The sequence below is a fragment of the Podarcis gaigeae genome (genome assembly GCF_964106915.1).
Source record: "Podarcis gaigeae genome assembly, chromosome: 9".
Taxonomy (NCBI): domain Eukaryota; kingdom Metazoa; phylum Chordata; class Lepidosauria; order Squamata; family Lacertidae; genus Podarcis; species Podarcis gaigeae.
The window spans coordinates 24211317-24224106 of record NC_139685.1 but is presented as its reverse complement, the minus strand read 5'-3'; the positions used below and the strand labels follow the sequence as shown (position 1 = coordinate 24224106).

Here is a 12790-nt window from a genome sequence, read left to right as displayed (position 1 = left end):
GAAATATGTAATCATTGTTGGACCAAAGTCGACGGTTGTGGTCAGATTCTTCTCAATGGAAATGTGTGGGAGACTCATTGTTGAAGCCATAAAAACAAATCTGCATCTCCCTGCATGCAGCTGAGTGCTGGGCCCAAAGGTGGAGGGAAAGTGCCAGGTCAACCACCGATTAATAGAAAAGAGGAGCAAATATATTGTGCTGCATTAGAAATGTGAAAAATTCATAACCAGAAACTCACTTCAGATTTGTAATGTTTATATAATGACACCATAGCTCAAACATGAACTATTAAATGATTACTCGGAAAATATCACGTCACACAACAAACCCAAAGCAAATGGCACACGCTCTTGAGATGCAAAACCCATGTGTACGCATTGGATCACACTAGGATTAAGAGCTAGACCCTTTGCATACATTGCATGCCAGCCAATCTAGATTTGCCACCCTGGAAGCTGCAGCCAATCCTGACATTTTGGCAAGCATATTTATAAGCAGTTAACTTGGAAATCTGACTGCAGCACCACTGCTTCACTGATGCTTCTTAATGTCTCTCCCTCTATTTTACTCTGGATTTGAGGGGAAGCTGGGAAATCTTCTTTGGTTGTGGAATGGAGCCGGTGGATTAGTTTTTGTGACTTCCATTTTTGAATTCCCAATACTACAATTGTTATGCATGTGTCATTTGCTCTTCCTGCAGGTATCCATTACTGCCATTTATTTACACACACACATGCACACACACGCACACACACCTTGGAGGTAGCAGCCCATGCCCATTAGTACTTGTGCTCATTAAATCACTCCTTTTTTGGTTAATGGAAAACACAGCCATTAAATTTAACTGCCCGATCACATCAGCATTCCATTTAGTTAAAGCATTTGATAGATTAGCTGGAGGTTCTGTTTTACTGAAGTCTGTTTAAAGTGCTGCACAATGCCCACCTGTTAACTTCAGTTAAACAGAGCCTGCAGCTAATTTTCCCTATGCACAATCACATGATCGTATAAAGGGAAAGAAATTGCTTGGAAATTTTTATCTTTTATTCATCCCTCCCACATGCCTTGGGGCTGCCATTTCTTTTTACAAGTTTACAGATATGCAAATTGCATGGCATGGTCTTGTAAGTGTATCTCACTGGGTATGAATAGCCAGCTTTCCAGAGCCACTTTCTGATCTCTTCAGGGTGAAATTATGAAACTTGTCTGGCCTTTCCTGGCATTAATATTACACTGCTCTCGGGGGACCTCTTTTTCCCCATATGCATGTCTCAGCAGGAGATTTCAAGGACAGAGAAGGAGCTTAAATGGAACTGCTGCACTTTACTTTTTGAAGGGGGGGAGAGAGAGACAGTTTTAAGATCTACAGTCAAATCTATGTGGAAGGAAATCTGCACAAATGTAGATAACATTTATAGATGCTCTCAGAGTGGATCTGGGTGCAACACTGTCAAGACCTAACAATATTTTACCCTCAATAAAGGAATCAATCTGTGAATGGATGGATATGAATGGTGGGAGATTCAGAATAGACAAAAGGAAGCACTTCACAGAAAGCATGGTTAAACAATGGATTGTATCCCGTTGTGACTTTCTGCCAGTGGAAGCGCACCTGATTTTCACTAACTCCCAACCCCATGCAGCCACCCTGTGCCTCCCAAGAGCTCTGAGGGATTGGACCACCTCCTGAAAGGATGGGATAGGGCACAGAAGGCTGCAATGGATACAGCGGAGTGGTGAAAATCGGGTGCCTCACCCTATATAAGAAATGTTTTTGCTAGCAAAAGCTACCATAGGATAACCCTGTGGAATTTGCTCCCTCAGTGATAGCTGCTTTAAAGGGGGATTAGACATATTCATGGAGGATAAGCTACCAGTCAACTATTATATATTACCTCCAGTGTTGGGCTCTGGGGATTGAGGTGCTAAGGAACAGGAGCATGAGAGGGTACTGTTGCAATTGTATCTTGTTTGCGAACTTCCATAGGAATCTGGTTGACCACTCTGTGAAGAGAATGCTAGACCATATATGACTGTGGTCTCATCAAGCAGGGCTCTTTTTTGGACTTGTGTGTGATTATGTATAACACACAAGCACACACACCCCTAAAAAGGGTGATAAATCTCCTTTCCAAGAGCAAGAAGCCAAGCTACATGTGCACTCCCCTCCCCCCTTGAATTTAATCATTATTATTTTTTTGTTCTTTACAGCTTCTTAATTAAATGAATTCAAGTGGGATTCACATAAGGCTAACGTTTGCTACGAAGATAAGCAGCTTCTGATAGTATCTGCTTACCAACATTACATTTCTTCAAGAGTCTTTGCTTGGTTCATCTGCTTCCTGTGATAAAATTGCAGCATTTGTGTGCAGAAGACAATTTTGTTTTTGTACCTTATTACCAAAATGCTTCATCTGATTTATAATGCATAGCAAACATTGAATATCTAAGTGGAAGATGTGATAAACTGAAATGAGTGGGATATGCTTGGTGGTCCCCAATTTAAATAAAGTTAACTTTAGTTGGAAAAGTCTTTTTGATGTTGTTGAATTGCAGCTGTATTGACTTCTGATGAAAAAAAAGGCAACCCATTTTAGAGTATGAAACTGTACTCTTGTGGCAGAAAGCAATGTAAGATTTATTAGTACCAACCCAGGTTTGCATAATAAAGAAAATGAAAGCTGAATAAGTGCTGAAGACTGCAGAGTGATTTGTTAGCATGCATTCCGTGTCAAAACGATACTGATTTCAGCTGGTATTCTTCAAGACCGAAGAGGGCTGCATTTTTGGGAAATTGCAAAAAGAGGGAAAGTTTCATTTCTGAGCATTAAGAATCATAAAAATAGAAGATCAACAGATACCCAACCATTTTGGAGCATTACTGGTTGCTGTTTCTTCAGGAGACGGAAGACCCATACCAGCAACTCCTTGCTCATGGATCCTGGGATGTGTCAGTGCAAATTTGCTCCTGTACATCTGCAGGAAACTCCTTTGGGTTACACAATTCCTTCATATATTCCCCAGTCAGTGCTGAGGATACAGGTCTTCATGTGGCAAGGAAATGCTGCCGTGGCCTCCTGTATTCTTCATAATGAAACCAGCGCCTCTGTCAACTTTAATTATGATGGGAGGGTTGTTTCTGAGTCTGTGGTGGCATCACATCCTGCATGGTCAAGGTGTGGCACATGAGAAGATCAGAAGACTCTCTTTTATGGAGGAGGGTGGTTGTCTTCTCCCCCACCAAATCTATCCATATCCATCTATCTGTAGTAACCTTAAGGGTTATTTCCACTATTTCTGTCTCTGTGAATACTTTCTGTATTGAGTGTCTTGCTTAGAACCACCTACCAAAAAGCTGAAATGAGATTATTTGCTCTTTACCATGCTTTACTAGGAGATTTGGTAAAGCCAAGACTGTATACATGGAGTTACATATAACTCTTGAGTGGTGACAGTGAAAAAGTACAAAGTGGTATCTGGTAGGATAGAAGTCGATGAAGTTGCTTGGATCATCTCACTGGGCAAGATTGGCAGTAACTTAAGTGAAGTGCTGTCTATTTCACCACAGCCTCATACTGAAGATGAAGAGGGTTGGGGGAAGCTAAAATGTATGACTATCCAAAGAGCTTGTTGCTAAAGTGAAGGGCTGCAGTGTTTAACTGAACAACGGGTTAGATTATTCAATCAAGGTGGATAGATAGTTTAATTCATTAAATTTATCAGGTTTTAAAACTTTTGAACAATAAAGGTTCCCCTAATTGATTGGGGTGCAGATATGTATCAAGTAATAAAAACCACAAAGGGCAACCCCATCTTAAAAATGGCAACCCCACTTTTTCGCTTCAAAACCCATATGATGCCTGAGATGTAGTCTACACTGAAACACATGGTGTGGCCTGTCCTAGGTGCTAAAAATTAGTGTTGGGGTAGAATGGGACAGTGTCTGGAAGGGCCCAGAAAGCAAGTAGCATCTGGTGGGCCACAAGTTCCCCTCCCTTAACAACCCTGACCTCTGGATGACAGCAGCAACTGACTTTGAGGTAAGAAAACAATTTTCCAAGTCCATCTTACATAACAGAGATGTTGAAGAGAGAGGAAGTGGGTTTTGACCCTTGAAAGGGCAGTCTGGTGGAAATAAATTGACCAACTTTGCTGTGAAAGAGGCTCCAAATGTTTTGTGCACACCTTGGTTACAATAGGTACCTCATTTCAGGAATGCCTTCCAGAATTTGATAGGAAGGAGAATGTATATAATGACACTCGCTCCTTAGAGACTTCTTGCATCCAGTGTTGTTTTGTATCCCGGCAGTCTTTTATATTCAGGGTTCTGAGTTATCTGTAGCCTGCAGTACAAAGCCCCCAAAGAGTCAATTGAAAAGGCTACTATGGAAGAATAAGGGAAGCCACCAGCTGGAAAGGCCACTGATTTTTGTTGACAGAAGCCGCTAGTATTCATAAAGAATGTAGGAGTGGATTGTGCAGTCTTTGCTTCCATCTGCAATGAGAGCTGTGCACTATTTGGCCTAGAAGCTACTGTTTGTGCTATGCCAATTTCAGCAAGGGGACAACTGCAAAAAATGAAGGTCAAACGAAAGAAGATAGCCTTCTTAAGTACCAGGATTTTATTCATTTCCCCCCTTTAACAAAACAAAGACCTAACAAAGCAAAAAGTGCTACAGAAAAGGTGCCCCCCCAACAAAATAATGTGAATTTAGAGAGAGGGTGTGTCAAATACACCATAAATAATATAAAGAAGAAATAGTAATAATGATCATAAAGTACATTTCAAATACATTACACTTATTTAACTGATTTGCTCAATGTATCTGTATTTTTAAAATCAGCATAGTGAGAAGCATAGCTGTATTTGTTTTGTTGAGACAGACTTTTTACAGAAATCAATAAAACATCCAGTTAGCCATAACTTTTTCCCAGCCTTTGTCTTTTCCTCCCCCTCCTTATGTGGTGTGTTAATTTTTCCAATGAGGCAAAATCCCACTCTCTGTCTAATCAATGGCTCGTAATCTCTTACGCTTTTCATATAGAATTCTGGCGGTCGTATTTGAACTACAGCTCCCATCAACCCCGGCCAGCACAAGCTGGTTGGGGCTGATGGGAATTGTAGTCTAAAACATGGAGGAAACAAGGTTCGTGAAGGATGATTTCCCCTGTTAATTTCTTAAAAGGTTGGCAAAAACAACAACCCATTTATATAGTTCAAAAGGGGAGGGGAGTAGAGTGTCCCATGACATTCTGTAGCTAGTGGTCCACCAATATTTCTTTGCAGTGGTGCATTACCTTCAGATATCATAGATATCTATGTTTCCGGCATTTCCAACAATTTGCAAGGTAGTTCTTTTTTATTATTATTGAGCACTGGAGTTCCATACCATCCTGTTTTGACATTGTGATAACATTGTGATATCTATGACCCTTGTTCCACAAGTTGCCTCCTGCAGGGATTTGAATTTCATAAGTATATTTGTCTTGTTAGTGTGACATTTCTTCTCATGGATTGGTTTATTCCCAGACCAAGGTTAAAAGACATCGGGCAGAGAACTATCTTGAACTTAAATACACTTTTGGGCCTCACATTGTATTCACACATTTTGTTTTCCAATGGCCCTGTTCCCAAAGACTTTGAGAATGATAACAGAATTGAAAAGAGCCAGGTTATTTAGCCTTATGGAGCCTTAAAGACTGGCAGATTTTCTGTGGTATAAGCTTTCACAGGCAAGACCCTGCTTCATCAGGTTTGGGGAAATGCATTCCCTGCCCATCCACCCACACTTCCTGCCCCCCACATCTTCAGGATGAATCCTTAGAAAACCCTCCTGTTCTCCCTTAAGGGCTGGTTCACATGTTATCCATGCTTAGAACATAAGAATATAGCATAGGAAAAGCCCTGGATCAAGCCAAAGGCCTATCAAGTCCAGCATCCTCTTTTCACAATGGCCAAGTAGCCTATGAGAGGCCTGCAAGCAGAATCTGAGTGCAACAGCACCATCTACCCTTGTGATCCCCACAACTATATAGAAACTGTATAGAAACATAGGAAGGTGCCTTATACAAATCAGGCTATTGTCCATCCAGCTCAGTGTGGTCTACACTGACTAGCAATGGCTCTCTAAAGTTTCTAGCAGTCCTGTCTGGAGATGCCAAGGAACTTGTACCGCTGAACGATGACAATGGAACTAGAACATAGCTATTGGGGCTAGATAGGCTTATCCTTTGTGAATTTGCCTAATTCTCTTTTAAAGCCATCCAAGTTGGTGGCCATGCTTGTCCTTCTCCCTCACTTGTTGCCCCTCAGAAGAGCAGCAGCTTCTCATGCCCAAACGGTTTGGAGAAGGAAGGGTAGCCACTGCTGGAGTTAGCACGAAAGGAAACAGCTGGACAGTGATTTGCTTGTTCTCTCTCGTAAGGAAGTGTAAAGGGAAGGAGGCAAGCTTGGGGAAAATACAATGTTTGAATCGGTTTTTAGATCTGACACCAACCTTCTACACTCTTTAACAAAGTGTCTCTTGTCAAATATGTTCCACTATAATGAATAATCCTGACTTATTAGTACAAAAATGACAGCTAACACCTAGTCTTTTCAAATATAAAGCATTCTGCCTTCCCGATATAGACTGTTGGGATTAACTAGTAATTTACGCATTGCAGTTGATTTCACAGAGGCTCGTGCCTGCAGTCTTGTTTCTTGCTCTCCCTGTCTCCTCCCTGTCAGAAACAGGCTTTGCTGGGGGGGGGGGGGGGAGAGAGATGTTAACCAGCCCTTCTGATTTTTTCTATATGTAGGTATGGCATATATTTTTTTGTCCTGGTTATCCGTTTTTGTTGGTAAAAGTTCCTCCGGTTTCATGTTATTATGGTAATAGTGTAATATAATTATGGAACACTCTGCTGAGCAAAACTAGTTGCATGTGTTTGTTACTAAATCAAAGGTACAGGACTCTGTGTTTTTGTTGTATTATGATAAAGCTTGGAGTATTCAAAAAAGGAGGGATGCTGGTGGCGCTGTGGGTTAAACCACAGAGCCTAGGGCTTGCTGATCAGAAGGACGGCAGTTCAGATCCCCATGACGGGGTGAGCTCCCATTGTTCAGTCCCAGCTCCTGCCCACCTAGCAGTTCAAAAGCATGTCAAAGTGCAAGTAGATAAATAGGTACCACTCTGGCGGGAAGGTAAACGGCGTTTCCATGTGCTGCTCTGGTTTTCCAGAAGCGGCTTAGTCATGCTGGCCACATGACCCGGAAGCTGTACGCCGGCTCCCTCGGCCAATAAAGCGAGATGAGCACCATAACCCCAGAGTCCTAATGGTCAGGGGTCCTTTTACCTTTATTCAAAAAAAGGATGACTTGAAAACTCAAGTTCCCTCCTCCTTGAAGAGAGGGATCCCAGTTTGAGTCAGATATAGCACCCACCCACAGACCCACACCAAATAGGGGTTTACATTGATTCTGCAGTTTATCACTGCTGTGTATCCTCTACACTTCCTCAAGGGGGGAAATTACATTTGGGGAAAAGGAGGAAGAAGTAGATAATGGAAGGGCCCTATTGGCACAGCCCAGCACCAACAGCATGCAGAGTGCTCCCCCAGTGTTGATGAAACTTGGTGTGTATTACTGCCTTCTACCCCCCTCAAGGGAAAGGAACATAGCTTAACGGTAGAGCATCTGCTTTGCATGCAGAAGGTCCCAGGTTTAATCCCCAGCATCTCCAGGTAGGACAGAGAGAGACCCCACTCTGAAGCTTGGGGAGTTGTGGCCAATCAGGGTAGACCATGCTGAGGCCAATGGACAAATGGTCTGGGTTGGTATAAGGCAGCTTCCTCTAGTCCTGTCATGATTTCTGCTCGTATTGATCCAGAGCAGATCCCAATGTATAGTTTAGCAGAGTAAAAACATAAACACGTTTCAGGAATCCCCCAAAAAATAGACCAGAGACAATTAATTCCATCCAGCAGTGTTTACTACTACTGAAGGCAAATGAGCATATCGGTCAGAAATATCTTCAGGATTGGCACAGTCCATAAGAAATCCAGTTGCAGCAGACTTAAATCAGACTAAAACCTTAACACTAAACATACTATGTACAGAACACCACACCAGAAGGAAAGAGAGACAGAAAGTGAAATCCAGGCCCGTTCTGGCACTATTATAGTCACCATGATCTTGGCAGAAAGAGATAACAGAACCAGTTTAAACCAGCAGTTCAGCTTCTCTGAAGGAATAACCCAAACTTTGGGAACCTTCTGCCTGTTTCTAGGCGAAATAGAAGCCTTAATTGTCAGCTAGAAACTTCCAGCTTGTCCTAGCTTGTGTCACACAGAGAAGCTTCAGTTAGAATAGGAAAGATCTCTGCACTTTGAGCCAATACTTTCTGTACCAAGAAATGCAAGCCGACAAGTCCTCCCCCTCCCACCTTACAAAGAAGTGAGAGAGAAGGGTTGGTTATGCCCAAATAACCTGGGAACTGATGAGGAAATAAATATATCTCCACTGCTTCTAGAAGGCACATTTTAAAGTTTTGCTGATTTATTATATATTTGTTCAATGCATGCCAGGTTCAAACTTCCAAAGCAAAAAATCTATCATGATTGGATTTTCCCCCCCTACTTCCAAATTACTGTGAAACTTGGCTTCACCTCTGGCCCAGCTATCGGGATTTTTGGAAGGAGTTTGAGTAGCTGATACCCTGTCTGCATTTTGACAGGAAATAATAATTTGTGTTGGGCTTGGGTAGCTTATGGTGCATCAAGCCTGGCCCATGCATCTTGTTTTGTGACCAGGCAGGCGCCTGACAACCCTTCACTGTTTGTATTCCCAGGATAGTGGGCTGGGAGAAGCAACAAGAGATCAACATACCCTAGATACCCTAGTGGGCCCCCAAAATTGATTGGAAGGCTATGTTCAATTTGATGGGTCTCCAGTTGTACAAGCCTGGTCTACACGATCTATTTTGTAACATACTTAGGGATCTTTTGATATTGTTGAGTGTTTCCTTGAGTCATTTATCCATCAAGCGTAATATTAAAGATCCCCCTTCTTTACTCCTTAATACATTTTCCACAATGCAGGGGAGATTACTCAGTGGTAATATTAATAACTTCCACTAATTTATGCACTGTGTTCTTAAAAACAAGGAGCGAGGAAGCAGTGATAGGTACTTGAAGACTAAAAGATAAATGCCTTTGAAGACTCTGCATTGAAATGCTTATCCCGTGGTTCCTCGGTGCCTCAATTTACATTTGCTTTATTCTGCACAGATATAGGAAACATGATTGAGGACTACCTTTTGTTTCCCTGTCAGGTTCCCTGGGATATGCAAGGCATATAAGAAACTTAATTGCATTGTCAGTATTCATTAAACTGAACCGCAGTTCCCTTTCCACCAGGAAGGCAAGCATAGAAAATCATCATAGCTTCTCCAGGACAGACCTCCCAAATTCCTCTTATCTAAGAGAACTGTTCTACTTACTACTTGGAAAGTCCTTGGAGTTCCAGGATTGGATCTTAGAACTACATAGGCATATGAATTGATAAACATACACATACCTGCATTGGCAGAATTGTATTCCAGGACAGCAGCTTCTGTAAGTGAATGGTGGGAAAAGACATGGGAAGGAAATGGGTGGTGGTGATTTTCACATACAGTGGAACCTGGGTTCCCAAATGCCTCCGTTCTTGTATGTTTTGGTTCCCGAACACCAAAAACCCAGAAGTAAATGCTTCTGCTTACAAACATTTTTCAGAACCCGAATATGTGACACGACCTCTGCTGAGTGCAAGAAGCTCTTGCAACCAATGGGAAGCCGCACCTCAGTTTTCAAACATTTTGGAAGTTGAATAGTCTTCTGGAACAGATTTTGTTCGGGAACCAAGGTTCCACTGTAGTTGGGGAGTAGCACAGAGTCAGAGAAGAAGGACTGGGTAACAATAAGAAAATATAAAATTAGCCCCGTAATGTCCAGATTTTGTTTCTCTGGGCTGTGGTGGCTGTTGCCCATTGGGATGAATATGGCAGGAAGCCACGAAGCTGAGAGTAGATGGAGCCAGAGCCAATGAGAGGCAGAGCCCACGAATTCTAGTTTTGCCCCATCCTCTTCCCTACTGAGTTCTACAAAGGCAGCACTAGACTGGATGCAATTAGGAAGGCAGGCAGGTGGGGGCTGGCTGAGGGCAGAGTGAGGTTGGTGAGGAAGTATCCCTTTTGCCCTGATGGACCAGGCTCCAACTGATTTTGTGATATGAACTGAGGGCTGTGGTTTACCATGAAAGGCACTCTTCCTTTTTGCATAGTGAACTTAAGTCCTTGCCCATCACCTTGCACTGAGTGTATTGAGAAAACAGACATGAGGTTGAAGTGAGGTCTTAGATTCCATTTGATTTCCTGACTGAGTGATGTGATGAGTCTCAGACAACATGAGAACTCTGTCACACATTTTTCATTCAGCATCGTTTTAACTCATGCAAACCCATGCAATAAGTTCTCCAATATCTCCCCACCTCCATGCATGACCTAGGGTCCCGTATACTGAGCAACAGAGCAAGTGGCGACAATATTTTTCATCAAATAGCTTAGTGGCTGTTTTGCTCCTATCCAGGCATGCCAACCAGTTCTGCTGCCTTTACCACTTGTGACATCCATGCCACAGTTAACCCAGCCATGGTTTGCAGTATCGAATGAGTGCAGAACAAAATGCAAGAGGCAACTAATTTAGGGGGGTGTTAAGAAGGTAAAGGGACCCCTGACCATTAGGTCCAGTCATGGCCGACTCTGGGGTTGCGGCGCTCATCTCGCTTTACTGGCCAAGGGAGCCAGCGTACAGCTTCCAGGTCACGTGACCAGCATGACTAAGCCGCTTCTGGTGAACCAGAGCAGCGTAAGGAAACGCCATTTACCTTCCCGCCGGAGCGGTACCTATTTATCTACTTGCACTTTGATGTGCTTTCGAACTGCTAGGTTGGCAGGAGCAGGGACCAAGCAACGGGAGCTCACCCCATCATGGGGATTGGAACCGCCGACCTTCTGATCGGCAAGCCCTAGTGTTATGTACTGAAGTTCTCACCCTGGGCCAGCAGGGGGATACTGTAGATAGTTTTCACTCAGGTCCACGTCAGTTATTTTAGGCGGGAAACCCTGGGTTTTTGTTGCTACAATGTTGATAGCTGGCTGCCTATAAAAGCAGGCCGTCTGAGCTGTTTGCTGTTCAGTTTTCTGTTCCAGCTTACAAAATAAAGAGCTGCTTTGGAGAAATTGCTGTGTCGTCTGCCATGTCTACCCACTATTCAACACCTAGGCTCTGTGGTTTAACCCACAGCAACACCCACATCCCTTTAGGGGGATGTTAGAGGAGTTCAAAGTCTCTGAGGAATCCCAAGCTTCTCCAAAACAAAAATGGAAACCCACCCAGCTAGGAGATGTTTTGATTAATTTTTTAAGCCCATGATTCCATGTCTGCCTTGAAAACAGAAAATGAGGATGGAGGAACTAACATTTTAAAGGATCTGGTATTGGTTAATCTTTCTATGAAAACAGAGTTGCCCAGCTGGGTTTTCAGCACAAAGCTGACTCCATCTAGTGCCTTTTTATCACAAAATAATGCACTCTTAACACAGTATGCAAATTCCATGTACATAGTGTAGAGTAAATTATGTATCACAGTGCAGAGAATTTGCATAGTTTCTCATTCTCATACTCAGCGGTCAGTAACAATGCAGCACCCAATTGTCCTCACTGATAAAGCAATTGATGTTTACTTTTGAAACTCTAAAATATATTAGTTATTGGTCTGATTTTCTTTCTAATGCAGGAAAGGGTAGAGTAGCTAGTGAGATTTAAATGGATTTATATGCAGTATTTGGTGGTTCTGACTTGATCAAGATTTTCCTGCATCCGACTGCCTCTTCATTTGTCCACTTACTTAGGTCCAAGGTGCTTTTGCATTGCCTTAAAAAATAAAGCCTGACTAATTATATATACAGTTATATGCAAAAATACATGTGATGTGTATAAAAAGCCCCATGTGGTACTGTATTTCTCCAGCCTAATTTTGTAAATATTAACAGATAAGTATTCATATATAATAATAAGCATTGTTGTATAGGAACAATGTTTCCAGGTAGGAAACCAGGAGTGCATATTGTGTGAAGTATTTTGCATCAAATAATGTGCAAGTATCAATATCAAACTTGATTTCAGTCACAGACCAGCATAAGATAAAGCATACAGATAAACTGAACACATAAGACTTACAACAAGTAAGGAGTAAAAGTAGTAATAAAAAAGGTGATTGTATCATACATACTTGAAAAGATAGAAATAGGGACATGAATTAATGTGTAAGAATTGTTTTCATGTTTAGTAGAACCAGTTAAAAAAACACAAAAAATACCCTTCCCATTGAGATCTAGGAGATGAGAATTAGAAAAAGAACTGTGCCGATAAGATCAACACTGAGTTGTTGTTTTTTCATTTTTGTTTTTAAAAAACTGTCTCTACTTAGCAGCGAAGTGAGCTGTGCTTAATGTGTTAATGAAACATGCCACCCACAATATTATCTACCCTAGTAGCCCTTCTCTTGTACTCTCTAATGTGAAAGAACTGGAAGGAGAGATGCAATGAGTATCAGTGATTTTCATTTTTGAGTGTGAGAATTGCATGCTCACATCTATAGCTAAGAGTCCCAAATGTAGTAACAGGTTTCCTAACAGTTACCATGGAACTGGGGGGGGGGGGCGACCCACTATTCTGCTATGCAGGATGTCATGTCATTCCTCCCATT

At 42.1% G+C, this 12790-nt stretch overlaps 1 protein-coding gene across 2 annotated transcripts in view; it reads left to right on the top strand.

Annotated features, from left to right (window-relative positions):
* The window catches only part of TUSC3 (tumor suppressor candidate 3), a 123797-nt gene extending 121107 nt beyond the window's left edge, over positions 1 to 2690 (top strand). For both annotated transcript variants that reach the window (XR_014568092.1, XM_083755875.1), the window contains exon 10: positions 2213 to 2690. Coding sequence is in view for 1 of the 2 variants with exons in the window: in XM_083755875.1 (XP_083612001.1) it covers positions 2213 to 2228 (16 nt within the window). In the remaining variant the exon portion in view is untranslated. The remainder of the gene's footprint in view (positions 1 to 2212) is intronic.
* Positions 2691 to 12790: the final 10100 nt, after the last annotated feature.